Here is a 27,720-nt window from a genome sequence, read left to right as displayed (position 1 = left end):
TAGTAGCAGATAACTGCCAAGCTAATATAAAACTATTTCAGGCTGGAATACATTTCATAGGAACGAAATCAGAGATAAGGAATCTTTAGTCATCCAGACCTAAACATTATACTTATATTATGGCTGAAAGAGCACTATCCAGCCTCTGTTTCAAACACAAGGCCCATATTTATAAGATATAAAGAGTAGTGTTGTAAAACATGTTTGATGCTTTGCCAGCAGCTTTTCCCAGCTAGTGTACTTGCATGAACTCGTGTGGGAGATGTTCAGAGTTCCATTTTTAATCCCCAGCCTGACATGTCAAATTTGTGAGTTTATGCAACAAATTTCCTGGATGATGCTGCGGAAAATAGATGAGTACAAATTCTAAGTAACCTTGTAAAATGATAGTGATCAATATTTATAAAATACAAAGTTATGGTTTTATTTTTATTTTTATTTTTTTTGCATGACCAATATTCTCAATATATCTGAGGGACCCCAGTGTAGCTTTGCCTTCACCCTCTTTTAAAAGCAACCAAACATTCTGCAAATTAATATTTCATTCTGGTTTTAGTATTGAGCTTTGATATGTGTAAACAAAAACAAAATATTTTTCAAGAGATCCAAATAAAAACAGTAATGTCGACATACTGTTATCTATGTCTTATTCCTGTCTTATTTCTATATCTTATTTCACATTATTTATTCTTATGCTTGTGCAGATGTGATTGTTATACTCTTTATAGATGGAGTTTAATTTTTCTAGCCTTTTGTGTTCCTCCTTTTTCTCCTGCAGCCCATCTTCGATAGTTCTACCTGCTGACAATTTATTTGTCTTAGTCTGGACATTTTCCCTGCTTGTAGAATAGGGAGGAAACTAAGGTTTGTTTTTCTTTCGTTCTAGTTCTAGCAATCTTTACGTTAAGCTGAGATTGTTGTTTTGAGAGTTACAGCTAGTCTCCGTTGCTTCTGGCGTGAACCATCATTGGTGATCCTGGTTAAAATTCCTGGAAATGGAGTAAAAGGTCATTGGCTACAGGTAGTTCTCAATGTACAAACACAATTGAACCCAAAATGTATGTTGTTAAGTGAGAAATTTGTTAAGTGAGTTTTGTCCCATTTTACGACTTTTTTCACCACATTTGTTAAGTGAATCTCACTGCAATTATTAAATTAGTAACACGATTGTTAAGTGAATCTGACTTGTTTGTCAGAAGGTCGCAAAAGGAGAGCCCATGACTCCGGAACACTGCAACCATCATAAGAGTGAGTCAGTTGACAAGCATCCAAATGGAAATCACATGACCACGGGGATGTTACAACAGTCATAAATGTGAAAAATGGTCATAAAGTCACTTTTTTCAATGCCATTGTAACTTTGAATGGTCACTAAATGAACTGCTGAAAAAAGTTTTCCCGAAAATAAGACAGGGTCTTATTTTCTTTTGACACCCCCCCCCCAAAATAAGCACTTGGCCTTATTTTTTAGGAGGTCTTATTATTTTTAGGTGCAAGAGGCGGTGAGCATGGTCACCTCAGGGCTGCTCCTGTGCTGCAGTATTTTGGGGGACGGCTCATTTTGGGGGGGAGGGCTTATTTTAGCGCATGCACTCAAAAGCCCGATTGGGCTTATTATCCGGGGAGGTCTTATTTTCAGGGAAACAGAGTATTGAGGCTTGGCTGTGCTGCTCCTGCTGGACAGGTGAGTCCTCTGCTGTATCCATTACCAGTGTGATATCCTAACTGGCTCCATCACCTCACTGTTCCTAACTCTTCAGTGTCAGGCTGATCTCCTGCATGCCAACTCACTTATGCCTTGTCATTCTGTAGAATGCTTACTTCTATGAAAATGTGCTAACACAGCTCTTTCCTGCCACACACACACACACACACAGAGATTTTTTTCCCCATCAGAGCAAAGGAAAATCTTCCATTTTCTGTTGGACCAAAGACCTAGATTTGAGGCAAGAAAGAGGGGTTTGTTTGTAGTTACCACTGCAAGGATCTTCTCCCACAAATTAATTGTGGAAGAAATATATAGCATTTTTCAGAAAAGGCATTCCTTTTCAGCTGTTATTGAAAAAGATAATACAAAATCTTTAAGGGTTGGTATTTTATTTGCCTTTTTTTTTTTTTTTGATCCACAGCAATGCTGAATTTCAGGGCAAAGAATGAATATAGTGGTATAGAAACATTATTTTGCAATTTTGTCTAGTTTGGTCTTAAAAGTCACTGTAATTGCCTGTACTAACTATAATTAAACTATTTAAACTTCCAACATTGCATGGGTTTTATATCACGTTGCGTTAAGTTAGTTCAAGTTTCAGATATCTCTGAAGTTTAAATAACTGAAGCATTAAATATATCATGAGTGTCATAGTTTGCATTACTGAAATGCAGACATTGTTATGCTGAGTGACTAAAACAGTCAATAATATAGTCCGTATGGAATCTGTAAGGCCATAATGTTATGTTTAAATTTAGAAATGGATTTTTATTAAGGGTGTGCATTTGTTTCACAACACAGTATCACTTACAGCCTGTAAATGTAAGGTATTTATATCTTGAGCATTGGCTTTGAAAATATACTCACACATCCATGGTTTGTGTTAATGTTTCATTAAGGCTAGTGGAAGGTGTGCAGTGAAGTGTTACATAGTTTTTTTAAAATCTGTGTATCAGTTTGTTAGGAATTTTAAGTACCTCTCTGTGTGGCGAAGATATTAAAATTATTGCTTTCCCCATGTCAGATTTGATTGATTCTGTATGATGTGAAAAAATAAAATCTATTTGTAGAAAAATTAGCAGACTTTAGGTCCTTTTTTAAAATATATTTTTATTATTTTTACATTTAAAACAATGCAGTACCACGAAGTCGAAGTGACCATACATTCACATTATATACAGCTAGTCTCAACCATTAACTATAAGCCTACTTAATACATTGTCTATTCTTCTGTCCAATCACAATATATACAGTTTGTTCCAATCTTGTCACCTTGTCTTATACCAATCATAAAATCTGTTCCAGACTTCAAAATATTCTGATTCCCCTTTATTTTTAAGTTCAAGAGTGAGCCTATCTGCTTCCGCACAGGCCAACACTTTTCGGATTATATCTAGCTCTGATGGTGTATTTTCTTTTTTCCAATATTGTGCATAAGTTATGCACGCCACAGTTAGTACATGTATAATTAGATAAAGTGTATCTTTCTTAAACCCCTCCGGTATTATACCTAGGAGAAAAATTTCTGGTTTAAACAAGATTTGGTCTCCCACCATTTGTTCTAACCATGATTGAATCATTTTCCAATATTTTTTTGCCTCATTGCACGTCCACCACATATGATACAAAGTGCCTGGTGTTTTTTTACACTTCCAACAATTTGGGGCCAGATTTTTAAACATTTTGGAGAGCCGTGCTGGGGGGGGGGGGGGGGGGGAGATGCCATCTGTAGAACATCTTATAAAGATTTTCTTTATACTTCATAGCCATTGTTAGTTTCTGATTAAGTATCCAAAGTTTTTCCCACTTAGCCAATTCCACATTATAACCGAAATTTTCTACCCAGGCGACCATAGTTTCTTTGACATGTTCCTCCTGTAGCTTATATTCCAACAAAAATCTATACAACACTTTGATCAGCCTGTTTTCTGTCTGTATCAAAAGGTTATCTAATATTGTATAATCTTTGGCAAAACCTTCCTTCTTCCTATCCTGTGCAAACCTTGATTGTATCTGTAAGTAGGACCACCATTCTACTTGTACCCCTTGTGATGCCAGTTCTAATCTACTTTTGATCTCCCCCTGTCTGTTCAATAACTCTTTATATGTAATTATATTTTCCATATTAATTAAATTTGGGTGTATGTATGCTTCCATCGTAGATAGCCAAATGGGTGTTTTGGTATAGTGGTCGTGTTTAATTTTGTTCCATATTAATAACAGGGACTATCTGATGTAGTGTCTATTGAAATATTTGTGTGCAGATCCTTTTTCATACCAAAGGAAGGCATGCCATCCTACTTGGAGGGCATGACCTTCCAATTTGAGTAATCTTTTATTTCTCAACATTATCCATTCTTTTAACCATGTTAGAGTGGCCGCAGTATAATAAAGTTCCCAATCTGGTATGCCAAATCCTCCTTTTTCCTTAGTGTCTTGCATAGCCTTGAGTTTTATTCTTGGTTTTCTTCCAACTTTGCTGCCTCTTGAACTAAATATGATAGATGCAATTTATTAAGTCAGGTCGGATGATCATAGACATGGCTTTTTTTGAGAGGTACTGGATGACCAAAGAAAGTACAGTTGAGGTAGCTGAAGTTTTAGAATTTTAGAATTCTTGATGTCTTTCTAATGTTCTCTAATATTCAAGGCTTTATTTTTTCATAACTGTAGTTTGATCAGTGTATATGGTTTCTAAATCATGGAGATTACCGAGAAGATGCTTTCATTAAGATAAAAGTATAGTACAAGCCAAATTACTGTACTGTCATTAGTCATCAGTTTCTCTGTCATTGCTATAGTCCTTGGACGTGATTATCCTGGATTTTAACTAGCATCAAGGATCTTTATAATAAATTTTAATCTTTTTTTCACTATCAATAATCCTATCCTTGGCATTTGAAGGGTTTTTTGGGGCGGATCTTATACAAGTGTAAAGGGACGTGGTGGCTCAGTGGCTAAGACACTGAGCTTGTCAATCAGAAAGGTCGGCAGTTCAGCAGTTTATATCCCTAGTGCCGTGTAACGGAGTGAGCTCTCATTACTTGTCCCAGCTTCTGCCAACCTAGCAGTTCGAAAGCATGTAAAAATGCAAAAAGAAAAATAGGAACCACCTTTGGTGGGAAGGTAACAGCGCTCCGTGCACCTTTGACATTTAGTCCTGCCAGCCACATGACCATGGAGACATCTTCGGACAGCGCTTGCTCTTTGGCTTTGAAACAGAGATGAGCACTGCCCCCTAGAGTAGGGAACGACTTTGTACACACGTACAAAGGTGTGAGGAGAACCTTTATCTTTACCTTATACAAATATAAATTATGGAGATAAATTGAGGAAGAAACATATAATGAAAAAGTTATGTATTTTGCATGTCAAAAATAAAACTTGAACTTTCCCTAAATTGATGGACAAATAATTTTTAAAAAATATTTGTATACAAATTGTATTGTTAGAGAAGCTAACAAAACTTGCTTTAAATATGATACACACCAGTTTTATGGAGTATTAAGCTTATACTTCTGCATGATAGTGAAAGACGACAGGAGTTGTAGTCAGAACTTCAGGATATGAAAATGGAAGAAAAATATGAGTTGATTCCGTTGTGTAATTTGATATGGGGCACATTTCTACATTCCATTAAGTCCCATCTACGTATTAATTGAAGGAGGCTGACTAATCTGCTAAATTAAAGGAGCAATATTCCCAACACAACTGTACAATACCTTTGTTATACAATAGGTAGCTTGTTTTACTCCTTATTCAGGAAGGAAATAAACTGTTATAATTATCCATTCTTAACAGTGAATATCTTAAGGCTTTTTAGAGGCTTTCCTTATTGACAGTATCATCATTAAAAAAAGAAGGAATGCTGGTTGCAGGTAAAAATTCACATTACAGACTCTTTACCTGTATATATATATTTAATATTTATACCTAGTAAAACATAGCAAACAAATACTTCTAAGAATAGCAGATACTCGATTTACCTGTTTATTTAGTGATCTTTTAAAGTTGCAACGGCTCTAAAAAAAAGTGATTTACAACTGTTTTTCCACACTTGCAACCTATTTTGCAACATCCCTATGGTCACGTGATCAAAATTCAGATGCTTGGCAACTGATTCATATTCCTGATGGTTGCCATGTCCCCCGGTCATGGGATTACCTTTTGTTACCTTCTGATAAGCAAAGTCAATGCGGAAGCAAATTCACTTAACAATTGTGGTAAGAAAGGACATAAAATAGGATAAAATTCAATTAACTGTCCCACTTAAGAAACAGAAATTTGGGGCTCAGTTGTGGTAAGTTGACCTGTATGTATAATCATAACACATATACATACATACGCACATATACATGAACATACCAGAGGTGATTTGCTCCTGGTTCGGCCCGGATCAGGCAAACTGGTAGTGGTGGTGGCGGGAGGCTCCGCCCACCCGCCCGGACGCATCTGCACATGCACAGAAGCATCACGCGCACACAAGCGAACCAATAGTAAAAAGAATGGAAACCCACCACTGGCACATACACATTCTTATTCATATACATACATATATCCTGCCTATCTGATCTTTAGCTTCATAATTGTAGCAAAAGATCTGAATACCAGAAAATGACTAAATGATGACACAGCAGAAACTAATGAGTAAAGTTTTATTTTTGGAAGAGAATGTTAATCCTGGGTTTTCTTTTCAACTTTTTAAATATGCATTATTATGCGAAGTATAAGAGAATAGGTGAGGAGCGTGATAAAGAGTAAAGGTAAAGGTTCCTCTCGCACATATGTGCTAGTCATTCCCGACTCTAGGGGGCAGTGCTCATTTTCGTTTCAAAGCCGAAGAGCCAGCACTGTCCGAAGACGTCTCCATGTCATGTGGCCGACATGACTAAACACCGAAGGCGCACAGAACGCAGTTATCTTCCCTATCAAAGGTAGTTCCTATTTTTCTACTTGCATTTTTACATGCTTTTGAACTGCTAGGTTGGCAGAAGCTGCATTGCAAACAGGAAGCACAGTAACATTTTCCTGTGTGCTTCTTTATTTGGCCAAAGGGTTGTGTCAAATCATCTTGACTCCTTTTCACTCTGTGAATGACACAAGATTGTGGCACATCTCATAAGTTAATTTTCAGTGTGTTCTGTGAGCCTGCATTCTGATCTTGCAATCTTTATAAAGGGAAGCTCAGAAAGTTGTGTGTTTCCTTTTTTGTTGTTTCCTTGGTTGATCGGATAGAAATGCAAGAGATTACACACAATATCTATTATGAAAAATGTCCTCAGACCTGTGTGAAAAAAGTTGCTTTACATTATTATATAGATTTTGGAGAAGTTTAACCTTTTACTACCTAAGATACAATTGTATCGAATTTATTTAAAAGAAAAAACTACAATGTTTGCCTAAATGACTTGGATTCATACTTTGAAATCAAGGTTAACGTATTATTTGGCTAGTAAGCATGACATTATGTCTGGGTTGATTACTATATTTAGTTAACTGTATGGGAGTTATTCCTTAGATACATTATAACCTCTTTTTATGTCATTAATTCTAGATCAAATGCTGTAAAAATTGTTGGAAATTCTTAAAACATGGGCGGGGGCGGGGGGAGGGGGAACCCAGAGGTTTCAAAATAGAATTACAGCTGCTCTGGAACATAAAATGTATTGTACTTTCTCTGCCATCCCACTGACAAGTAGATTTAAACGAGCGTAGTAGAGCAGATCAAAATGAAGGTGGTATGGCTAATAAAATAATAGCAGTCTTTTGGTCTGTAATTCCCCCTTAGATTAGATACGTGATACTTTGTTGGCACAAAGTTCAAAAGCCTATTCCCATAGTATTAGTAATTTGATTTCAGTCATGCACAGGCTTGTTGACAGCTATTTACTAGAAATCTCCTGTATAGTTGAAGAGGTAGACCAGGTATCCTGTTGTGCTGTAATAAGGATATTGGCATTCCACTTGCAAGAGCTATTTTTAGCTCAAGCTTTAGGTTTATGATGGTGTTGCATATTACTAATAAATGCAGTAAAATTGCCAAATAGTAGAGATCTGACTGTATTTTACCTTAATGTTATTTTGTTCCTCCTTCAGGCAGCGAAAAACTTCATGGAAACTTTCGTTTAATTATTTAAAGCAAAATAGTTAGCATAATCATGCAAATATTTCTTCCCTAGTTTATCCTAAATTAGTTCATTTAGTTTAGTTAAATCCTAAATTCCTTTTGGTTTTCAAGACTAAAATTAGAATACAAAGCACCATGAACAAATTTTAAAAGAAAAGCAAAATAGAAATAAATGTAAAACTTGTTAAGCTCACAGCATGAAGGACTTGATATATATTTTTCTAATTGTTGTAACAGCCCCAAAAAGTATTATATCCTATTTAGCTAACACTGGAAAAGGGCTGAAGACCAGGGCTGAAATAACCTTTAAAAACAGGTAAATATCACTAATATTTCTTAGCTACTACCCATACATTTGTCCAAGAAGTAAAGTGATTATTCAGTACTGAAGTAAAATTGGAGAAAATTATATTGTTGAATGAAATTTGGCTCCATGCAATTTTCTTGACAATGCATTGCAGAGCTGGTATTGGTATTCCTCAGGCTAAGAGAGAGTGATTGGCCAAAGTCACCAGCTGGCTAAAACACACAGTTTCGAGTAATACGTTTAACAATTCTACCCAATTAGCTCAATTATAAATTGCCAATAATGCCATCCCTTAGAATAGTGTTGGCAAACTTTTTCGGTCACTGAGTGCTGAAATGGGAGCCTGTGGGTGTGCAGGAAATTGGAAAAGTAGCCACCTGGCACGCATGTGCACACTGGGCGGCTGTTCTTCGGGTTTCCAGCATGGGCATCAGCCACCTTCCGGTTTCTGGCACGCATGCGCTTGCGAACACCATGGGCATGGTATCTAATGCTACTCTCCTGAAGAAAGAGGTATTAGACATTGCAAATTATAAACCATTGCACTGATTCTTTAGGCAAACAAACTTTTTCTGTAAGATCTTAACAAAGGAGTACAGTGCTATATCTGGAGAGAGCGATGCCAGATGAACAGGCAGGTTTCAGAAAAGGCAGAGTGACATGAAATCAGATAATTAATATAAGAAGAAGAATAGAAAGCAAGAGAATTTAAGAAGCTTTGTCTTTGTTTTATTGAGTACATCTAGGGCTTTTTGTAGATTATGCCAAAAGGTGGCATTTAATGGGTGTGCCAGAACACTTGATTATTCTTCAGAGGAATCATGTTAGGATATTAGGAATACCTCTGACCTCCGCTCCTTTCGTATTAAGCTTAAGACCCACCTATTCCAAGTAGCTGGCCTGGCTCAACTTTGATCTAACCATATCGCTCCTGACGGGTTTTTAATTGGGTATTTTAATTATATTTAATTATTTAGGGGTTTTTTAATCACTGTATTCTAATTGTTTTTTATTCATCAGCCGACCTCCTCCTTGTGTATGTCTCGGTATATGTCTCTGTTATATGTTTGTTTTGTCCACATATTTATTTCATATGTTTCATTGTACGCCGCCCCGAGTCCTTCGGGAGAGGGTGCGGCTAAGAAATAAATAAATATTTATTTATTTATTTATTTATGTTCTCGTTTACTGTGAACAAGAAGCTACTACTGTAAGAACGGACTTCGGAGAAACTGAAAGGTTCAGAAAAAACAAAGGACGAGGCACTTCTGGTTATACTTCCGCTCCCCTCTGAAGCCTGGTCTGCAAGCTCTGCAGTCAGCTCCGACTTCTCCCTGTCAGAGGGTCCAATTTCGGACCATAGCCCCACTGAAGGGGTGAAGTAAGGTGGGACCGCCTGGCAGGCCGAGGAGAGCCGCATCTCTCCTCCCTGACTGGGAAAATCCCCTCATCTGAAGAGGAGGAGTAGCGGCAGCCAAAATGGCTGCCATGAAGCCAGGGACAGCCTGAATACCCCAGATTGTGCTGGTGAGGAGAAAGTGAATGGAGTGTGAGCTGGATGAGAAAATACTTTTTATTGGAAATTGACCCCAGAAATCCAAAGGGGAAGCATCTTTAAAGCTATTTGTTGAAGCTACGAATGGGCACACAGAAAATATCAGAGAATTGAAGGAGGAAAAAAATCTGCTTCTTAAATACTAAATAGAAATTTGATTCCTCAAAGCTAAAAGACGTGGTATTGAGAGCATTTTAAAATGCTGGAATTAAAGTCCCAAATTTCTCTTTACAAACATTGCTCAATTATTGGATTTATAATTTAAGAATAATTTGAATAATTGAAAAAATAATTGAAACTGGAATTCTTAACACTATTGCAGATTTCAATTTCAATTTCAATTTATTAGCGCTTATAGACCGCCCCCTCTCCCGAAAGGGACTCGGGGCGGTGTACAGTCCATGTCAAAGAACAAAATTAAAACAATTAAGAGAGTGAAGTAAAGTGATTATTCAGTACTGAAGTAAAATTGGAGAAAATTATATTGTTGAATGAAATGTGGCTCCATGCAATTTTCTGGACAATGCATTGCAGAGCTGGTTTGGTATTCCTCAGGCTAGGAGAGAGTGAAGCAGACAGAAGGGAGAGCGCCATCTGCTGACGAAAAGGGAAATATGCAAACTTGGAAATAACTATTCAAAAAAAACCTGGAGATATCTGCTAAATACAGACGTACTCTAAGACTAGAGATCTGATTATTAACTAAGGAGTTCAGTTAAGAGCCCCTGAACATCATTGAATATTATTCAACATATAAGGTAATTTGAAGAGGCATGGATAACCTCCTGGTGAATTCAAATTGTTTGGACTGACTATTGATGAGACATTTAAAATTGTGACTTGGAAGTTTGGTTTTTTGAATTAATGAACTCTGGACAGTGGACTAAAAAAGAGATTGACTAAACATAGATGCAACCTAAAACAGAAGTGAGGAGAACTTAAACAGAATGGAGCTTTTTCAAAGCATTGAGAAAATATTTAATCATATAGACCAAAAATTGGGAAATTTAATGCAAAGAACAACAGACAATGATCAGGACAAGGAAAAAAGAATGGAGCTACCAGACGAAACAGAGGGGAAAATGGAGAGAAACCAGCAAGAAGAAGATAACAAGGAGGAGATGTTGCCAAAATAAATAGTGATTAAGGGACTAAAAAAGGAGGGAAATAATGTAAAGGATTTAAAAAGGGAATGGGAGAAACAGGGAGAGAGCTGGGGAAAAAAGATAGGAGGTGGAATGGATAGTTCTGGAATTAGACAGTGGGAAAGGGTAGAGTTGGGAGGAAGTTGGGAATCTAAATGGAAGTTAGATTAGATAGTCAAATAGAGGGAATAAAAAACTAAGGGACAAATATGGAAGGAAAACTAAAAAGAAAATAAGATTAAAGGTTCAGAAGTGGGTAAGAGATGAAGGATAAGGGAAAATTGAGTAAAAAATATTGTTATGAATATATTTCAATAATGTGTATTAATATCAGAATTATACAGGCTGAATTATTATTTTAGCAGTGTGATAGATATCAGGATAATATTGTAATATAAATAGATATGAGGAATGGGAAAAATAGACTTGGAATGACTGTACTACTAAATATGTATAAAATATGAATAACAGTGGAAGGTTAGAACTTAATGGGTGATTAGGGAAATATATATAAATATATATTAATCTAAACGTGTGTATTAATAGTAGAATTATATGGATTGAAGAACTGGAAAGAACATGAATAGAAATACCCTAAATGTATAAATGATCGTGATTGATACTAAAACTGTATAAGGAGATATTGGAAAATGGAAGAATGAAGGATGGAACTTTGATATAACTAAGGAAATATGAACAACAAAATAGGTGGAAAACACGTCTTTGAATATTATAGCGATATGAATGGGGGGGGAGTTAAAATAGGGATAGAAAATAGTGGGGGGAAATAATAATTATATATTAATATGTTAAGATATACAAAAGGACAGAAAAATGGTTCAGAAAGGAAGGGTGATAATAAAAGACATGTATAAATAATATGAAACAATGGAAATGAAATGTAATATTTAGGAATAATAAGACTATGTTTATGTGTACTGAAATGTATGTTATTCAGTTACCACACCATTCACAAATTGATATGTATAAAGAATATAAAAAAATAAAAATTTGATTGGAAAAAAATAGAAAAAACAAGGGATGAGATAAAGATGGTACGCATTGTCTCTGTCTCTGTTTTACTTGCGCAGGGAATATATTTTAAAAATGGCAGAGTTGCATGTGATGGAAGCTGGAATCAAAAGTGGAGTTCAAATTTGAGACCTGCAGTTTGAAGAAAGAAGGAAATAAAAAATAAATGCATAATACATCTCAGCTATACAAAAGAGGTTGTATGTATGTATACATGCAAGTACAGATAATAAAATTATATCTTATCAGAGCAGCAAACATACCTAACATACATACCCTAATACCTAATACTCCTGCCCCTTATTAACCCATTATAGTCATCATACCTGATTAATTGTAAAATAAAATGTGATGCAGTATATCTGACAAATTTGATGAAAATATGAGTAATGTCTTGGCATATAATATCGATTAAAAAAATCTAAAACCATCTAATATATTCTTATTCAAAACTTCAGAAGTTACCTAGACCTGTTTATTGGAATAATATTAATATGAATATAATTTCAGAGCACTCTACTGATGTATTTAATACTACAGTAGGTTAAATTATAGTGTATTTTAAGACTTCTCCGCCAAGGGCAATAAATTTAACAACATGCTTATTAAAACCTTTGTATGAAACATCATAAGAACAATGCAGACTAAACCATTCTTGCATCCAAAAAGCTGGAATGTAAAGAAGTTTTTATTCTTTATTGCCCCAAGTAAAAACTTGGTGGAAACAGATAAGTGATGACAAAGCTTTGATGTTAATAAACTCAAATGGAAGTTAAAAAAAATCAAAGTGTGTAAACGACTAGGTTATAAAAAGAGAGATGACAGAGTTATACCCTATAATTAGGTGTAATTTGTGCTTTTGGCACAGCTATTTGTCCTATATGAATGAGAGGCTGTCTTGCATTCTCTTTGCTTGTATAATAGAATTACAGTACTGACAAATCTACTTAAACATGTTCAAGGTTTGTTTTTTTTAATTATTTGACAACAGTGTTTTCCTCCTCCTTTCAAAAGCCTTCCCCCCTCTTTTCAAAAGAGACATAACTTTAAAAGTGGGAAAATCTAAGCAAAAGCTTAAGTGGTGCAAATATTTAATAGGGAAAGGGAGTAACAAAAGTTTGGGAGAGGGAGGGAAATGTAGGAAAACCGCATTTTAGGTTTCTGGCACAAGTCTTAACCACAGAGGTACTCTGAAGGTGTTCTTCCAGACAACAGAACAATTGAACAATGTAGTTAAATAGTTTGTGACCTTTCTCGTATGAGAGGTGTATAAATGATGTCTGATCAGGTTTTAGAAAGAACTATACACTTAAAAACAATATAAAGGCGATCACTACGTCATTAGTCTGTATTCCAGTAAAATGGCCATGCATGCAGAGGTCTGAAATTGTTATTGCAATTGAAAAGTTTGAAAAAGAATTGAAAGAGAATGTAAGTGCTCAGGCAGACTAGAATTTTATATCAAGCAATTTTTTAAACCAGGTTTCAAACAAGATGTCATTTTATTTAACTAGATCAATTTTAATTCAAGCTTGCTTAACAACCTTTTGTTTTTGCTACCAGCCCAGCCAAATGGTCCCATGTACATAATTGTGCCCGTTGCTTAGCTTAGTCTGCACTATCGAATGTACTTATAGGCAAAACACATAATTAGAAATGGCAAGCTAAAAGAAATTAAATTAAAATTGCTGGACGAAATTTTAGCGATGTATGATATGCTGATGATTTGGGGTTTGGAAGTGAGGAAGACTTAATAAGTTGGTTGTTGAAGGTGAAAGTTAAGTGCAAAAACAATGAACAAATAATAAAAGTAGATTATGTTATTTTTTTGGCTGAAAAATTCATAAATATGGTTATGGTAAACATGAAGAAAGGATGCACCTGCTTCTTGGGAGAAAGACTATAATATGTTTAGATAAAATGCATGTCCTTGTCCTTTAGTTATTAATGGGGGTACTCGTGACTTGGATTCGAAGTTTCGATGGTCAGGGAGGGCCCTGTGATCACATGGCCACTTTTCAGGCACTCGGCAACCGGGCTGTATGTACAGTCACAGGACTGCATTTTGTGACAGTTTTACGGAAAACTAGCATTTACTTCTGACTATCAGCAAAACGAAGTCCATAGCAAACACTTGGTTCACTGAAAATGGCTGCAAAAAAGGGTTAAAAGGATGTAAAATCACATGGCCAACCTGCTTTACAACCTCAGAAATTATGACCATAAAGAGCAGGCTACATTACAGTTGTAACTCAAAGACTGCCTGTATTAAAGTGGAGAAATCTCATAATACTAATCCTGTATTGCCATAGCCTGACCTGTAGCAATGTATGATTATGAAAGCTAGACCACTGGAAAGGATGAACGTAGAACAATTAATGCCTTTGTACTGGGATGCTGAAGACAACTGTTAAGAGTGCCTTGGACAGGAAGTGGAACAAATCATTCCAAACTAGATGAAATAAAACTTGATTGCTCACTGGGAGAAGTAATAAGTCAGCTGCAGGTTAAATATTCTGGACACAAAGCATAAATAACAATCCTTGGAGGAAACACTGATACTTGGGGAAATTGAAGGCAATAGCAACAGACCAGCTGAAGGCAAGATACTATCACTAATGTCAGAGAGTGAATTTCAGAAGTCAAAAGGAGCAGTTACTGATAGATTGTTATCTGTTAAGAGTCAGGAATAAAATTATATTTATCTATTTGTCAGTCCCAAACACAAATCATAATAGGTTGAACTGACTGTTTGTATGGAAGCTATTTCTAATTATACTTGTTTTTTTTAATTAAAGTCTCCACATTTTTCTTGTTGAAGATTGTTCAGCAGTAGACATACAACTTGACTAGTATGTAGAATCATAAGGTCACAAAAGATCCTTTAGTTGCTCAAGCCCAAGTGCCTGCTCAATGCAAGTATCTACATTAAAACATCCACATCGGAGGCCTATCCAATTCAACAATTACCTTTAGTATTCATTGATGATCTGTTTTTACTGTTAAGAAGTTTATCCTAACATTCCAGATACCTTTCTGTAAAATTAAAGTCGTTATTCCATGTTCCGCATATGAAGGCAGGAGGAAAAGGTCTTCCTGCTGTATTAAGTAACTGGTTAAATTCATAGCAGGAGGAAGAGCCCAGAAAATAGTCAGATTCCAAAGCTGTTAAGGGTTTCAAATGTCCAAATCTTAAATTGTGCCTGGAAAGCAACTATTAACAAGCCCCAATCTTTCAGTGCAGGTATTATGTGATCTCCGTCTCTTGTATCAATGAGAAGCATTCAAGGGCGCTGATTCTTTTCCTTGGAATTAGAAAGCAAACTGCAGTAAAACTGAGTGCTGTCAGCAAACTGATGGGAGTCCTCTTCAAAGCTCTAAATTATATCCTCCAAGAATTTTTTTTTCATGATGAAAAACATAGGAGACAAGATAGAACCCTGTAGAGACCTAGGCATCAAGCAGTGGTCCTTTGGCACAATCTGGACACATTCCAACAGAAAAGAACATAAGCCACTGGAAAATATTATCCCCAAGGCCCAGTACAGCCAGAAATACCATAATAAACATCAAGTGAAAGCTGCTGAGAACTTGAGGAAAACTAGCAGCGTCACATTCCCAACCCCAGCTAGCTTCTAGCAAAAGCCATGTGGCAGAACAACAAAAACGGTCTAGGTACCATATACCAGATGAAATCCTGATTGAAATAGGTGCAGAAAATAAGTTCCATTCTAGTGTAACTGAAGTTGCAAGGCATGCTACCATCCAGAATTACCGGCTATTGCGTCATGCATTTACCCAACCAGGATGGGTTATTTGTTTTAGCGGATAGCAGACCGTGAGGGTAGAAGAAATAATATATTATCCATAACAAATTGCTACTGAATTGGTTAGGAGCAGGAGAGAGCTGGAGACTTAAACATTTCTGGGATGAAGGAGAAGAAGGGTCTCCTACAGTGATGGGATTCAATTTTTTTTACTACCGGTTCTGTGGGCGTGGCTTGGTTGGTGTGGCATGGTTTGGTGGGCATGGCATGGCCTGGTGGGTGTGGCAAGGGAAGGATACTGTAAAATCTCCATTCCTACCCCACTCCAGGGGAAGTATACTGCAAAATCCCCATTTCCTCCCCACTCCAGTGGAAGGATACTGCAAAATCCCCATTTCCTCACGATGAGCTGGGACTCAGGAGGCAGAGAATAGATGGGGGCAGGGCCAGTCAGAGGTGGTATTTACTGGTTCTCCTAACTACTCAAAATTTCTGCTAACATTTCTTCAGAACTGGTCAGAACCTGCTGAATACCATCTCTGATCTCATTGCTGGTAAACCAAAATGGAGTCTGGGTAAAAATGGCTGCTGAAGACTTGTTATTACTTCTAAGAAAGCCTGAGATAAGACTCTTGAAGTAGAGGTGAGTGAGAGGGTTCAAAAATATGGATTGTAGCTGGAAGATGTGCAGAATAGTCGTACTCATCAAAAACTTTCATGGAAAGTCAAAGAAGTAGAAAGTTGGGACAGGGAAGCACTTAGTCTCAGTCTTTCATATGCACCTCTATAAGTGTCTGGTTTGGTTCTGCAACCCAACAAGACAGACACAGACTTCAGAGGATAATCAGAACTGCAGAAAAAAACAATTACTGCCAACTTGCCTTCCACTGAGGACCTGTACACGGCACGAGTCAAAAAGAGAGCCGTGAAAATATTTACAGACCCCTCACATCCCAGACATAAATTGTTTCAACTCCTACCCTCAAAACGACGCTATAGAGCACTACACACCAAGACAACTAGACACAAGAACAGTTTTTTCCTGAACGCCATCACTCTGCTAAACAAATAATTCCCTCAACACTGTCAAACTATTCACTAAGGCTGTGTTACTATTAGTCTTCTCATCGTTCCTATCACCCATCTCCTTCCACTTATGACTGCAGGACTGTAACTTTGTTGCTTGTATCCTTACGATTTGTATTGATATTGATTGTTTCCTCATTGCTTATTTGTACCCTATTACTATCATTAAGTGTTGTACCTTATGATTCTTGACGAATATATCTTGTCTGAGAACCTATGCACCAAAGACAAATTCCTTATGTAAAAGTATTTCTATTCTATTCTTAAAGAACAGCTGGAAGTTTTCAGGCCATTAAGAAGAACCACTCTGTTGTTTGTGCTATGCAGAGCAATCCCAAGACCCAGGTGGTGGTGGTGGCTCCTGAAAAATGGTCATTCCCAGTAGATTAAATCCCTCAATGGAATAATTTGTATAGAAATGGACACTGAGATTTGACCAGAATGTTCAGAAATATATATCCCCTAATACAGGTATCTGATGAGTCATGGATTTTGAGCAGGAGCCAAAATGGACAGGTCCTTTGAACCAGTAACTGCTGACTAATGATAAATGGGTATCTTAAGTAAAATAGAAGCTGGAATTAAATTATAACTATAAGGAGAGGGAATAAGAGACTGTAAGAAAGGAATGTGTGTAAATGTGTGAGAAAGAGCAAGAAAGGTCATTTAATTGTGCTGTACTGGAAAAAATAAATAGCAACCAACAATTCGTTTTGAAAGGAACCAAGTTTTTAAAAAATGACCCTTCAGTAAACACCATAAACTGCATACAACTGTACATTTTTCACATGCTAGATAATATTCAAAAAGATGGAAAGTTAATAATGAAGGAAAGGTAACACATTATTTATGATATCAAGATTTGAAGAAATGCGTAGTACCCTTTATTCTCATCTGTTTTTGGGTTAGAATTAACTGCCTGTAATTTAAGACCCATTATTCATTCCTGAGATAAATGAATTAAGCTTTACAGGGGTTGGTGGTAAGTACTTTGTACATGTATGGTTACAACTGCCTCGGGCTAGTTTTATTGTGTAGAGTAAAAGAAAGAGAAAAATCAATGCCTTTCTTCTTTCCAAATAATTTATGATGATTTCTTGCTCAAATTAAAAATTAGCTTGTGGAAAATACTGCTGTGTTGAAGCCTATGTCCCTGCAAGTTACAGATTGTGTCTGTGTAAATAATGTTCAGATACAAATTGCTTCCTAGCAGCTGATTACTTGGTATGTCAATGAAAGGAGAAATGATTTGCGTCATTGCAGGGTTCTTTGAAGTCATTCAAGTTTAATTCACCATTAAGTATTAGAGATCTAACATTAATGTTTCCAGTTACCATGAGAAGGGGTCTAATGTAAAATCACAGGAACATTTATATTCATAATTAATTCTGAAATCTTTTTCTTTGTTACTTCAGTTGATGTCTTGCTACTATGGCATATATGAAATATTAGAATTCCTGAATTCCTACCATCTGTAGTTGCAATAAAATAACTAAACATTAACTGAATACATTTTACAATTCAATTATGCCTAAAAATGTGTTTTCTTTCTCACACACTCAGACCCACACGCACACGCACACACACGTGTGTGTGTGTGTGTGTGTGTGTGTGTACGTACATATACATATACATATACAAAATGCATCATTAATTCTGAGTTTTTAAAGAAATTAGGTTAGGCAAATCAATGTAACATAAACTTTGCTGTATTTGCCATTGCAATTTTTCTCTTGGTTCTATCACTTGTGAAACCTCAGCATTTGAGTTCTAGTTGATCTATTCTTAACACTTAATACCTGGATGAAGGCTAGATATGGTATTCCTCAAATTTTGGGATTACTTCTGGTGGGAATAAGATGAGGTAGTGCATCTATCCTTGTTTTTGTTGACCTCTTGGCAGCTTTTGATGCCATTATTCATGGTATTGTTCTGGATTAGCTTCCAAGAGAGGTTGCATGGTCCTGTGCTCCTCCCTCCCCCCTTTCTTTAAGGCCAATTCCATCAGTGTTGATTAAGAGTTATATTTTATTATTATTATTTTGCGTCAATCATTAAGCAAACCCTTTGTTTGTTATGTGCCTTATTTACCGGAAACTGAAAGTAAATGTCAATTTGTGGCAAAAACCATTTTAAAAGTAAGGAAGGTTATGACAGCTTTGACAATTAATGTTATTTATAGCAAGCCAGTAACCTTTCTTGGGTAGTTGTACAAATGTACAGTACATATACCAATAGCCAGAAGATCTGATATTCTTCAGTCTAGTTGAAAGCCATCCTTCTGACTCATTTTTCAACATAAATTGCTTATATTTCTGGTGATTAATATCAGATCAACATTCGCCAGTCTTTGGACTGTGATTTTTTTAATTATTTTTTTATTTTTTTGCTATCATGATCAATAGCTTGGCTGGGAAATTTTGAAATTGTAATATAACATATCTTGAAAGTACCAGGTTTGCCTACTTAGGCCATAGTTGTATATATACTTAACTGGAGATAAGTTCTATTGAATTTAGTTAGACTAAAGCAGGCATGTCCAAAGTGCGGCCTGGGGGCCAAATGTGGCCCTTTTTCAAATTTCAAGCGGCCCGCAGCCTCTTCTCCCCACTGGAGTTATTTGTTTAGTCTTTCATAAAATACCGTATTTTTCGAAGTATAAAGATGCATCTTTTCCCCCTCAAAAAAAGAGGCTAAAAATCTGGGTGCATCTTATATACTGAATACAGCATTTTTTGCCTCCCAAAACTCTGCCCCCTTCACCAAAATGGCTGTGCATAGCCTTTAGGAGGTTTTCAGAGTGATCCTGGGGGCTGTGGAGGGCATAAATGAGCAAGAAACAGGCCATTTTTTGCTCAACTTTGCCCCCCCTAGCCCCCAGGAGCACTCTAGAAGCCTCTTAAAGGCTACTCATGCCCTTTTTAAAAAAGGCCCATTTTCGTGAAAAATGGGCCATTTTTGGGATAGTGCAAAAACTTTTTTTTAAATTTTCCTCTTCAAAATCTTGGTGCGTCTTATACTCCGAAAAATACGGTAGTCAATTCGCATTTAATGTTAAGGGTTCAAAGAATGTCAGGCTGAATGATCGGCCCCACACATTTTCACCTCACCAAATCTGGCCCTCCTTACAAAATGTTTGGACACCCCTGGACTAAAGTAAAGGAACTTGTGGTTGAACTACTAGTATTATCTATTTGCTCTTCGAATAATGTAAAATTTGAAACTGTTCTTAAGCTATGAAGGAAATCTTTGAAAAAGTTATCATATATTGGAGTGGTCTTATAGCTCAGCTGGCTTTATTCAACTTCCCCACCAAAGGGAAGAGTTGAAGAACAAGACTCAAAAGGAATCCAGTCGCACCTTTTCTAGCACTTTCATTGAAAGGCATAAGCTACTCAACCTCAGCAACATAGGGCTTTCAATCACATTTGTTAGAAAAAATGCTACCAGATTCCTTGTGGGTTTTTTTCCCCCACCAGCTCTTCCCTCTGTAGCAAGTACAAAAACTCAGTTGCGGTCATGACTCACTTTTAGGTTGCTGGTTGAAGGGCATCCCTTGAGAGTGCCAGCACTTTCGTTGCTTCAGTCATCATTGTCAACGATAGTAGGGAGAGAAAACCCCTGAGTCATAAAGAGAATAGAGCTGAATACACTATTCTGTTTAACACGTCCGTGAAATTTAAGCTAAAAGAGTTTTAAGGAATCTGTAAAGGCACACAAAACATTCACCCTGAGCAAGAGTGAAGGCAAGATGAAAAGGCATTTTGCTTTGGCTTCTACAATTTGTCTCTAGCTACTGCTTGGTGCTGTTTGTTCTGTTGATCAGAGATGGGAGGATGGAGGATGGATGGACAGACAGAAATAAAGTTTTATGTCAGAGAGCAATCCCATAGGTATGTTTGTTTTGTTGAGATACTGTAGTTCACCAGAGCACTGGTTTTGTAAAACTTATTTTTCATCAGAGTAAATAGCAATTGTATGTGCACTCTAAACTCAGAGCAGTATTGCATTGCTCTTCATGGGACACCCTCTTTATTTTTGATTGCATTTTAAAAGATCTTCAGAGTGTACCAAGCCCTCAACCTGGGCTTGAGAAACTTCAGACTCAGTTCTTCCTCTATGGTGTAAAGGTTAATTAGAACTGAGGTATGGATCAGTTATAAGAGGACGGAGTAAGGATTTGAATGTACAAATTGACGGCGTATTTATGAATTCATGTATAATGCTGGGTCTTTATATCTTTAGAGAAAGGGAAACCAAGGAAGGAAATAAATGAAATAAAATATTCTGTGTGTGTGTGCTTGCGTGTGTGTGTGTGTATTCCAGCATAACTCTGGAACGCCTCGAGCAATTTCAACCAAACTTGGTACACAGATGACTTACTCTCTGGAAACAAATACTGTGGGGGTAAGACCCCTCTGGGTATGTGTTCTGTTAAGACAGAGCCTGTTGTGCCTTACAATGGCTTCTACTGTACTGCCATAAAATGGCTTCTACTGCACAACACAGTGGAGTTGCCATGATAGTGACTTCACAGTATTCCACAAGGGGGCTCCCTCTGGTAAGGGGGAAAATCCAACATTAGAAATTAAGGTTGTGTCACTTTTCTTGACGCTTCTGGGGGGCACAGAAAAACATTTGTAACTAATTTATTTGTTGCCGAAATCAGGGCTTTTCCTGTCTAATACAGATTAGGATAAATACATACCTCGGCATGCCAGGTTATCAGCTAGTAATAAAATAAATAAAATAGGGAGGGAGGGGATCATTCTGAAGTCAACAGGAACTTGACATAACAGAAACTTGATTTTCATAGGCAACAGTAATGTTCAATCTAGCTCTCTTGATACTTATGTCATAATACTTTCTGTAGTCTTTTGCAATTTTTCCTTTATGGACAACAAGCAGTGTTCCTATTCTGGCTACCTTTATGTCTATCTCTACCAGTAAAATGTCCTTTTGCAGACCTCTAACTTTCAAGCAAGGCAAATAAATGATAATAAAGAAGGAAAGAACTGAAGGATTAAAAAGATACAGAAAAAGAATACATAGAAAATAATATGTAATGAACGAAGTGTGAATTCAAATGAACCAGCCTGCTTCATAATATTTCTCGTGAAAGGGTTCCTTAAATTATATTCGTTAACAAGCCAAATATGAGTCAGCAATGTGACGTGATTCCAAAAAGATAAGTGCGTCAATAGCATTATATTTTCGAATGACTGAAAAGAATAGTTCCACTTTATTTCGCATTGGTTAGACCTCCACCTTAAATATTGTTACTATTTTTCAGTGGAATTTTAAAAACATTCAGACAAATTGGAATGAATTCAGAAAAGGGCAATGAAGGTTAACAGAAGATTAGAACTTAACTCCTGGAGTGACAAATTAAGGGAATGGATATTTTAGCCTTGAGAAGGCTGTGAGGAAAAATACAACATTCTGAATATACATGAAGTAGTTTCTCACAGAAAAAAGTTAAGACCTATTTCTCTGTCATTCCAGAATTTAGGGCATAACAAAAGCAACTGAAAATATAGGAAAGTGGATTCCAGTTTACTATTTCCAAAATAATTCCTAGGAGTACAAGGTAATCCTCAATTTGCAACCCCAGTTGGGACAGGAATTTTAGTTGCCAACTCATGCAGTCGTGGAATGAGGGGTCTTGTGACTGCTTCACTTAGAGACAACAATCCAGTGGTGGGATTCAAAATTTTTTACTAGCTGTTCTGTGGCCATGGCTTGGTGGGCGTGGCAGGGGAAGAATACTGTAAAATCTCCATTCGCACCCCACTCCAGGGGAAGGATACGGTAAAATCTTCATTCCCTCGCCACTCCAAGGAAAGGTTACTGCAAAATTTTCCTGCCTAGGCAGGGGGTTGGACTAGAAGACCTCCAAGGTCCCTTCCAACTCTACTATTGTATTGTATTGTAAAATCCCCATTTCCTCATGATCAGCTGGGACTCGGGAGGCAGAGAATAGATGGGGGTGGGGCCAGTCAGAAGTGGTATTTACCAGTTCTCCAAACTACTCAAAATTTCTGCTACCAGTTCTCTAGAACTGGTCAGAACCTGCTGAATACCACCTCTGCCGCAATCCTGTCAGTCCCCATTGCAGTTGTTAACCAAGAGTCGTGGCTCAGTAAGCCAGTATCCAATGCAGGCCATTCTGGACTTTGTCCCTCACAGCCTCAAACCAACACCCCCCCCCCACCTGCGTATCTCCTCTCCTATTTATGCCCACCCTGCACCTTGTCTTGTGGGGCAAAAAGCCCCCCCTCCAAGCCCCATCATTTCATTCATGTAATAGCATTCATTTGTTCGCCCCCAAGAGGCAACATTTATTTGTGCCCCAACATTTGTTCAACAATCCCCTACCACCACAACACCATTAATTTTTGTGAAGGATGCCTTCTTCTCTCCCTGTTCCCTTGACCACTTACACAATTTTTCTCAACTAAAGCATCTCGGGCTTGTTCTAATAATAATCTTTTGACTATTGTTCTAATAATAATCTTTTGACTATTTGTATTGTCTTTTTATCTTTTCTGCCTAATGACACAGCGTTGGCCATCATCTAATGAAGTGAAATTACATTTAGAATTAATCACACCTCATTGCTTTCATCTTATCCATGAGTTTCCTTCCTTCATCTTATCCATGAGTTTCCTCTCCTCCATGCACATATGTATATGTCTCTGTTCTTTTTGTATATATGTTTGTCTTATGTGTATTTTTTATCCGTTTTGATTGTACGCCGCCCCGAGTCCTTCGGGAGAGGGTTGCGGCTAATCAAATAAAATTATTGATTATTGATTATTGAGTTTGGGTAAGATTCAGGAGTAATTTTTTTTTAATGCCTGCAAACCCACAAACAGATGTGTGCATAAACGCCAACGATCTTTTTAACAATTGCCTTAGTCTAAAATAAATATTTGTTTTGCAGCATGCAGCAATGATATAGTTTCAGGTCTTACTCTGTTGCTGAGTCACAGCTGGTGATCCTAGTTGTGAATAAATTTACTTGTATTTGCTATATCCTTTCCTATCTTTTAGAAGGAAGATCCTGTGGATGAAGAGATGGCAGAAAAGCTTTCCATTCGAAAGCAACGTTTTATGAAATTTGCTTCTTTGGAATATGGAGGAGAATATTACATGACGCCAAGAGACTTCCTGTTCTCAGTTATGTTTGACAAATCAGAGCGTAAGTGCTGTTTTTCTTTTCGGTTTAAACAATGCTGTTGAATGAATGCCGATTTGTCCATTTGCCAAATTGGAGTATCCTCTCTGATAATAGTCAAGAGAAATTAAGAAGGAGAATTTCTTCTTATTTGTGTATCACTTCAAAATGAGACAAACTGAATTAGATGATGCAGTTTATTCTGAATGCAACCAGCAGACTAAAGACTTTATACTCCCACAACTGAATTTGATCTTGGTCATATACACAGGTACCTCAGCTCTTTGTCCTGCTAGATATAGAGGAAGTTTGGTCTTTCTAAAACAAAGAAGTCTGTAGAAAAACGGAGCTTTCGCTTTGCCTGATACCCTCTGATGGTGTCTTTCTCAGACTTGACAATTTTTAGATGGGTGGACTTCAACTCCCAGAATTCCCGTTAGTCATGCTCGCTGGGGAATTCAAGTCCAAGGCTTTATGGATGTGTAGGAGGGAAGAGGCCTGCCGAACTTCAGAGGGGAAGGTGTTCCCTAGGGCAGGGGCTTATATGGAAAAGGAACACTTCCTAGCTCCTGTTAGATGATAAATGTTTAAGGGAAGGGACTAAGAGTGCCCTCCCCACTTCTGACCTGGAAGGGCAGCCCCATGTTGAGTGCATTGCAGGATCCAAATTTATGGAAAAGGGTAAACTACCTACCCAGGGATTTATTTTTGTTTTTCTGTTCCATTAAATCTAAATTTTCTTATCTTTCTGGAGTATAAGTTACAGAATTGGATGTTTGATTTCAGCATATCTGTATGAAGATACTTTTTTTTCTTAGAATATTCTTACATTTTGCAGATTATTATTATTATTTTTTTTGGAGACCAGTGCCATCTTGTGGCCTTCCTGGAGCACTGGATTTTCTTTTGGATTTTCCTTTTTCATGTAAAATTTGTAATTATTTCCTTTCGTAATAAATGTCCTCATTGTAATGCTTTATTTTTTTTTAATGTTTTATCCTTTTTTTAACAACATCATTTGATTTTGTGACCTCTGAGTTTGATTGAGCTCCAAAGGGCAAGGAAATGCTGAATCCCCTTGTCACCATGCCTTTACATTACAGCCAGGAGCTGGTCCAATTGCAGTCATTACAGTTTTTTGACTTTTTAATGGCCAGAAAAACATTAAGAGATATTGGATGTCAAATGAGTTGCCCCTTGAAAGATAAATGGTGACAGCAGGAACTTACAAGCAAAACAGCAAGCAAAGCTAAGACTGATCGTTTGCTCTGCTTAAACAATTGGAAAGGACAACTCTAAATTGTGGAAAATTCTACCCAAGGATCATTATTAATGCTGCACTTTTCCTTTGCATTACAACATTATCACAAATGATAAAGTAATGACTTTTGAATAACAAAATGTTATATGTCTGTTCTTCCTAAAGAGGCATAGGGTAAGTGCATTGTATGCAGGGAAACATGGGCTGAATTCATTGCCGTTGAGATACTAACATCAGGTTTAGCCTGAACATTGGTATTAACATATAACTACGGTAATAGCTAAGTAAAATGTATATTACAAAGCTCTGACTTTATAAAATTTAGATTTCAAAGATATGTGTGACATTCACTTGATATCCAGCTCTAAAACTAACTATTCACAAATTGTTTTTATGATAGAGAACACTGATGTAATCATTGATTTTTGTAGCAGTTTCTCATACATGCAAAGTTATAGATAATGTGCTTTTTTCTGATTGGTGCTTCATATTTCTGCTGTTTGTTGTTTAAAAGCTATGCAAATGGATGTTTACAAAGGAGGAAAGATGCTAAAAAACACCCCATCTTATGAACCAATTTCCATTGGAGTTTGAAGTATCTAACTCGGGGTGTCAAACTCAATCCCATTGTGGGCCATAGCAGGATTTTGTTTGCCCTTGGGAGGCCAGAGTGGGTGTGGCCCAGTCGACACAGCCGACTGGGTGGACGAGGCCAGGGTGGCCTTTGCTGCCCGGGGTGGTCCCTCACCATTTCTTTGACAGCCCCGCAGGACACCTTGGCTATCTGGCCCATGGGCCACATGTTTAACACCCCTGACCTAAGTCGTAATCATTTCTGTTCTTTCATTCTTATGAAAGAACAATTTTTAAAAATCAAGCTATCATTACTACATATATTGCCATATATAGATCTTCATAAAGTTTTTAATTCAGTTCATGAGTTTACAATGCACAGAGTAAAAAGTTATAAACTTTCATATAATCTATTTATAAATTACCGTATTTTTTGGAGCATAAGATGCACCTTTTTCCCTCAAAAAAGAGGGTGAAAATCTGGGTGCATCCTATACACTGAATACAGCATTTTTTGCCTCCTGAAACCCCATCCCTTTTGCAAAAATGGCCGTGCAGAGCCTTTAGGAGGCTTATAGAGTGCTCCTGGGGGCTGGGAAGGGCAAAAATGAGCAAAAAATGGGCCGTTTTTTGCTCATTTTTGCCCCCCAGCCCCCAGGAGCACTCTATAAGCCTCCTAAAGCCTATGCATGCCCTTTTTTTGACAAAAAACTGGCCCATTTTCGCGAAAAACAAGCAGTTTTTGGGAGGTCTGCAGAGTGCAAAAACTTTTTTTTTAATTTGCCCCTTCAAAATCTTGGTGCATCTTATATTCCAGTGCATCTTATACTCCAAAATATACAGTCTCAAAGATATTTAATGAGTGAAAAGTGTGATCCTTTGTCATAGTAGACTACATCCCGATGTCATGATAAGCAATTCAACAAATTTAGTTCCAATTGTGTTTCTAATTCTTTGCTAGATGATGCACCATGCACGCTATTCTCACCTTGGTTAACCAAGGCCAGTTAAGATGTGATCACAAAACTCTAGATCCATGATGGCGAACCTATGGCACGCATGCCACAGGTGGTACGCAGTCCCCTCTCTGCAGGCATGCCAGCTGTTGCCCCAGCCCAGCTCCATGTGACTGTATTTGGGGTTCTTGGATGTGGATAAAACTGAAATTCTATTTTGGCTTCTCATATGGTCCAAGAGTAACAGGGAGAACTCATCAGCTGTTCAAGTAGAAAGTCACTAACAAAACTCAAACCACTTTCATTTCCACTACATTCACATGGGAGATAGGTAAGAACTAGAAAGAAGAAGAAAAGCTATAATCGGCCCGTCGCATACTTGGTCTAATGTCCTAAATGTTTCTAGTGGTGGTCGTTTATAGTAATAAGTTTTAAAATTATTGTAGCCCATTTGGTCTGGAAGATGCATGTTGGCTATATTAACTGCAATTTTTAGGAATTATAATTGAAATATCTACAAGGCTGAAAGGAGGCTGTATTACAGCTGGTTTTTTGTGATTTCAGTTTTATGCCCATGTATAAATGTAATGAATAGAAAGTATATGAAAGTATAGAAAGTCCTGATAACGATCTTTAAAGCGCTCCATGGCTCAGGACCTAGTTACTTGCGGGATCGTATCCTGCCCCATACATCCCTGCGACCCATCCGCTCGCACAGAGAGGGACTTCTCCAGGTGCCGTCCACCAGACAGTGCCGAGGGGCGGCGCCTAGGAGCAGAGCCTTCTCTGTGGCGGGCCCAGCCCTGTGGAATGACCTCCCGCCGGATATTAGGACTACCTCTGACCTCCGCTCCTTCTGTGTAAAGCTCAAGACCCACCTATTCCAAGTAGCTGGCCTGGCTCAACCATAATTTCATATCGCTCCTGACGGGTTTTTTAATTTTGTAATTTTATTTAGGGGATTTTAAATTGTGATTTTAATTGTTTCCACTCATTTGTCTACCTCCTCCATGTACACGTATA

At 37.3% G+C, this 27,720-nt stretch overlaps 1 protein-coding gene and 1 long non-coding RNA gene across 4 annotated transcripts in view; one reads left to right on the top strand and one right to left on the bottom strand.

The window, feature by feature from the left end:
* MICU2 (mitochondrial calcium uptake 2) overlaps positions 1 to 27,720 on the top strand; it is a 74,451-nt gene that overhangs the window by 6,817 nt on the left and 39,914 nt on the right. For all 3 annotated transcript variants that reach the window (XM_081951763.1, XM_081951762.1, XM_081951761.1), the window contains exon 2: positions 23,784 to 23,931. In XM_081951763.1, the coding sequence (XP_081807889.1) occupies positions 23,784 to 23,931 (148 nt within the window). The remainder of the gene's footprint in view (positions 1 to 23,783; positions 23,932 to 27,720) is intronic.
* Positions 652 to 23,865, bottom strand: LOC309391387. The gene is made up of 3 exons (XR_014175264.1): positions 23,752 to 23,865; positions 20,256 to 20,348; positions 652 to 989 (listed from the first exon to the last, which is right to left on the bottom strand). It is a non-coding gene; the product is annotated as an uncharacterized lncRNA (long non-coding RNA).

The sequence above is a fragment of the Natrix helvetica genome (genome assembly GCF_964273705.1).
Source record: "Natrix helvetica genome assembly, chromosome: 4".
Lineage (NCBI taxonomy): Eukaryota > Metazoa > Chordata > Lepidosauria > Squamata > Natricidae > Natrix > Natrix helvetica.
This window is presented reverse-complemented; position numbering and strand designations above follow the sequence as displayed.